General features: G+C 27.4%; 1 protein-coding gene across 2 annotated transcripts in view; it reads right to left on the bottom strand.

The window, feature by feature from the left end:
• Positions 1–1,002: 1,002 nt before the first annotated feature.
• The window catches only part of LOC112682056, a 15,384-nt gene continuing 11,921 nt past the window's right edge, over positions 1,003–4,465 (bottom strand). For both annotated transcript variants that reach the window (XM_025552517.1, XM_025552518.1), the window contains exons 4-5: positions 1,398–1,494; positions 1,003–1,249 (exon numbers count right to left, since the gene is read on the bottom strand). In XM_025552517.1, coding sequence (XP_025408302.1) covers positions 1,104–1,249; positions 1,398–1,494 — 243 coding nt within the window. In that variant the 3' untranslated portion in view covers positions 1,003–1,103. The remainder of the gene's footprint in view (positions 1,250–1,397; positions 1,495–4,465) is intronic.

Below are 4,465 nucleotides of genomic sequence, written 5' to 3'. Positions count from 1 at the left end.
CTAATTAAAATCGTATGAAAAATAATTATTTGAATTTTATCAGTTCAAATCTACTTGAAACAAAGTGAATCACCTAAAGGTACGTATTGGTAATATTTTTATAAAGAAAATTAATATATTTGAAAGATTCCCCAGAGTTTGATTAATGAAAACTGCAACTCAGTGTATTTAAAAAATTACATTTTGATATATATAATCTATTCCAACGTGAATATTTCATTATTTATTAAAATATATGTTTATTTTCAGATACTAATTCAAAACCGTTAAAGTGCGTAAACAAAATGTTTTATACATAAAATTAAATATCTAATACCACGTTTTATGTTATTATTTCATTTTTTTGAAAAAACCATTTCACTCTTCGAATTATACCAATTCTAGTTAAACATCAATGATCTACTATAGTATAAAAATATTATTATACTTCAGTTTTATATAGCTCAGATACTCCGACCATAGCTACAATATACAGGATTTTTCAAGAATGAATACTAACGAGTTAAAAAGTTAAGTTTCTTTTAAGTAAATTAATCAACGAGCTAATTGTAGTTTTCAAATATAACTTCTAACTTACCTGTTATATTATTTTTTATGACAAGCAGTTATTTTAATTAGTTAATTTTATAACTACGTTAATTACATTTTTTACCTAATTTAAATTCCAGAAATATAAAATACAAAAAGTATTAATTTTTATTTTACAAGCTTTTTTTTTTCTAATAAAAAAATCTGAATTATAATTATTATAGAATAATGATGTTAATAATAATGCATTTTTCCTAGATTTTAATATGGTTCAAAATAAAATACTAAAATGTAGCTTTATAAAACTATCATGATTTTATTTAGTTAAAAAAAAATGTAATTTCTTTTTAACTATGCATAATTTTTTTAACAAATGTATAAAAAAAAGAAAAGAAACTTTTAACTTAAAAGTCAACCTAAATTTCTCAACATTATCTTTGCTTAACGAGTTAATTAATAATTAATTTTCTCAGTCTTTATGTTCTATTCCTTATGTTGATAATGATTATTTATAAAAGCCTAGAAAACTGTCAACATATTTTTTTGTTTTTTATTTAATTCGTAAATAACCAATATCAAACGTCACCAATCCGCTTTCTATTTAACTTAGTTTTTTGTGTGTTGATAATTTGATCGGCCAAAGCTTGCACTAAATCGTCAGCATCTCGTACGTTGTGACATTCGTTCTTCCATTTCTGGCTCCACTCCTCTAATGTTTCCTCTAGTAAATAAAGATAAAATAATCAATCGCATTATAGTATTTATTATATATATACACGCATATATAACCACTCACGCACACGCACGCATGCATGCATACACGCACTCACGCGTGCACACACAAAGTGTATTCAACTCTTTGAACAAACCTTTTTTATACACTTGACTTGGCATCCGATTTATAAAGCTTTTTTGGTACAAAGATTTTGGATGAACTTCACGATCCGTTAGCTCTTCATCCTGGAACTGTAGTTGAAAAACTTAGATTATTTATTTTGCAATAAACATAATAAACATAATAATAATTTATAATGACATGGTATATGGGGAACAATAGTAGTTCGATAAATAATATTTCATTAGCGTTGTCACTTCGATTATTCGGCTTAATATCATTCAGCTGTTTTATTTGTTCCCAGCGATAAGTGATTTCGACGATCAACATTATAATAATACTCGATGATGAAAAAATACCCAAACTTCGAACAAATATAACATTGGTTATACACTCGACATCTCACAAAGAATCGGTAGCTCAAAATTTCCTAAACAAGCTCTGAGCTCACGTGAAGTCACGAAATTCACGTGTCACGTGTCAATTCCAAAATAAAAACTTATAACCTTATCTTAATTTATCTTAATTCTGTACAAATAATATTTTATTAAGAATTCAAGTGCTTAACACAAGAAATTAAATTAAATTCGGTGTGCATGCGCGTGATCGACACTCCCGTGTATCGTTTTTTAATAAATCCACACCGCATCATACCGCATTAATTTTTCACCTGGAATACGTGTTTATACAAAATATATGTCCGATTTTGTAATGATGATATTAATCGTTTAAAGTTCAACGCTTGATTTTTTTAATAAAATATTATTTACACAGAATTTCGATAAGATTAAGCGTTTTTATTTAGAATTTGACACGTGACACTTGACACGTGAATTTACGTGTGTTAAGAGCTGATGTAAAAATTTGCTATATTTGTAATAAAACTTGTCGGCATAAATTTTCATATCATGATGTTCTTAACACGAGGTAATTGTGTTCTTAAAAGCACAAAGCTTTTTTTGATAATGATTTGTCGTTCCAATGTGAGGACAGGAAATTGTATTTTCGATAAATTTACCGAAAGCTTTTATTTCAAACCTCTATCACTGGTACACTGTACTACCCCGTTTAATCGCTGCGTAGTTGTTTGATTTTTCCAATTTAATGTAGAACAAAATACTCACAGGAGTTATTTTTCAATACAATTATATATTTTCTAGTATACGAATATATCAAGGCGTTGTTATCACGAAAAGAATACATTTTCACGTCCATGAATTATGCATGTATTAATATTCGGTAAAACAGCGTGTCCGTATAGTTTATGTTATAATATAATACAATTATATAGTAAGGAAGAAAAAACTATAATTCAGGTGCTATTGTTAATTGCATGATATTTTTATAAATACAAATTTTAAAAAATATAAAATGTTTTTGAATTTAGGTACATTGTTGATATAATATTTAATTGTATGTTCTTATTTTTAAAAGTTTATTTTTTAACTTATAATTCATATGATAAAAATTAACCTAATGTTATATGTATATGTATATGTATATGTAATGTATATGTTGAGAATTTATTGTTATTATTTTTTAAACGTTTTTTAAATCTAGATTTTGTAACTTTAGAACAGTTTTTTACTTATTTTGATTTTATTTTTGAACTTGACAGCAATGTGATTAGATTAAACATACGTATTAAAATTTAGCAGCTTAACTGTTATGCAATAAATATAAATATAAATTTAAATAAGGATGCTAGAGGAATTGATAAAATGGGAGGGGAGTTGAGAAGATATTAGTGCAGTTCTTAACAATTCCTCTAGCCAATGAATTAGAGTGATGTTTAGATTTTGTTATTATCATTATTTTTACTCGTAAAAATATAATTTTCCAAAAACTAATTTTAATTTTTGATTTTAAAAAGTGATTTTTGAATATTTTATGGTAAGAACATATTTCCAATTTGCCAAAAAATAATAACTATATTTCAATATTTTGAGTCCTTCAACTTTCAATAATTAAAGAGTATAATTTCTAAAGTTACTGTCCATACAAAAAGGATTATTTTGCACTTTTTTAAAATTACATAGTTTTCATTGAATTGTGTGGTTTATATTTTATCCATCACTGGCTACTCTGGTAATGAATTCTTTGATCTACCCAAAAGTGGAACTGGGAAATTTTATGCCTAAGGAAAATGTTAAAATTACGCTCTATCATATACCAAGAATAAAATACCATTCCCTACAATAACTAGCATACAACTATACTTATATAGTTTTAAACACATTATCAGTAACAAAGTTAAAAATATCAAACTAGCAGTCAACAGTAGATTATTATTTACTACGAAATTTACACCCTCTACAATTTTAAGTCCGGGGATGAAACCCCGTCTTCCACCCCCTAGTTTCACCACTAGATCTACCTACGTGACATTCAGCCGGAAACTGATTGGAAAATAAACGGGTGCGCTTGTCCGTGTTGACGATAATACAATGTGTTATACAAATTTTGATAGTATAATCTACGATAACGCACAACACGAAGTTCAATTCACTATTCCGGAACGTTCAAGTCACCTGCTAGTCACTGAAAAGATATGCACCAAATGCCACCGCGGTTCACGATGTTAGCAATGTGCTCGTATACACGCCGAAACATCATTCGACGTTTGAATAATTAATATGCCCATTACACCTCTGTTACACCTGTACGAACGTGTTTCTCACAATAATAATAATAATAATAATAATAACAATACTCGTACCTAGTCTGAACGTGCGAGTTTCTACCACATACCCATTCATATATCATTACATATTGACGTAGTTTCCTTGGCCTGTATTTAATTTAGTGCAATGTGAAGATATCACAATTATAATTTTTTCCTATTATAAATACCTACAGAATGTTTCTATTGAGTAATTTTTAGTATGTTATAGCAAGTTATTTTATTAAAGCAGTTTTATAAGCAAATAATATTTTATGCACTAATTATATTTATTTTCTAGGCTTAAAATGTCATATAAATAAATAAATAAATAAATGCACAATATAAATTCATTGGATTCTGTTAGTTGAGCAATGTTTGAATTATTCGTGAGTGTGTGTGTGTGTGTGTGTGTGTGTGTGTGTGTGTGTGTGTGTGTG

This window comes from Sipha flava, unplaced genomic scaffold (genome assembly GCF_003268045.1).
Source record: "Sipha flava isolate LNK unplaced genomic scaffold, YSA_version1 1_pilon_pilon, whole genome shotgun sequence".
NCBI classification, from domain to species: domain Eukaryota; kingdom Metazoa; phylum Arthropoda; class Insecta; order Hemiptera; family Aphididae; genus Sipha; species Sipha flava.
The sequence above is the reverse complement of the archived record's forward strand: the minus strand, read 5'-3'. Positions and strand labels throughout refer to the sequence as shown.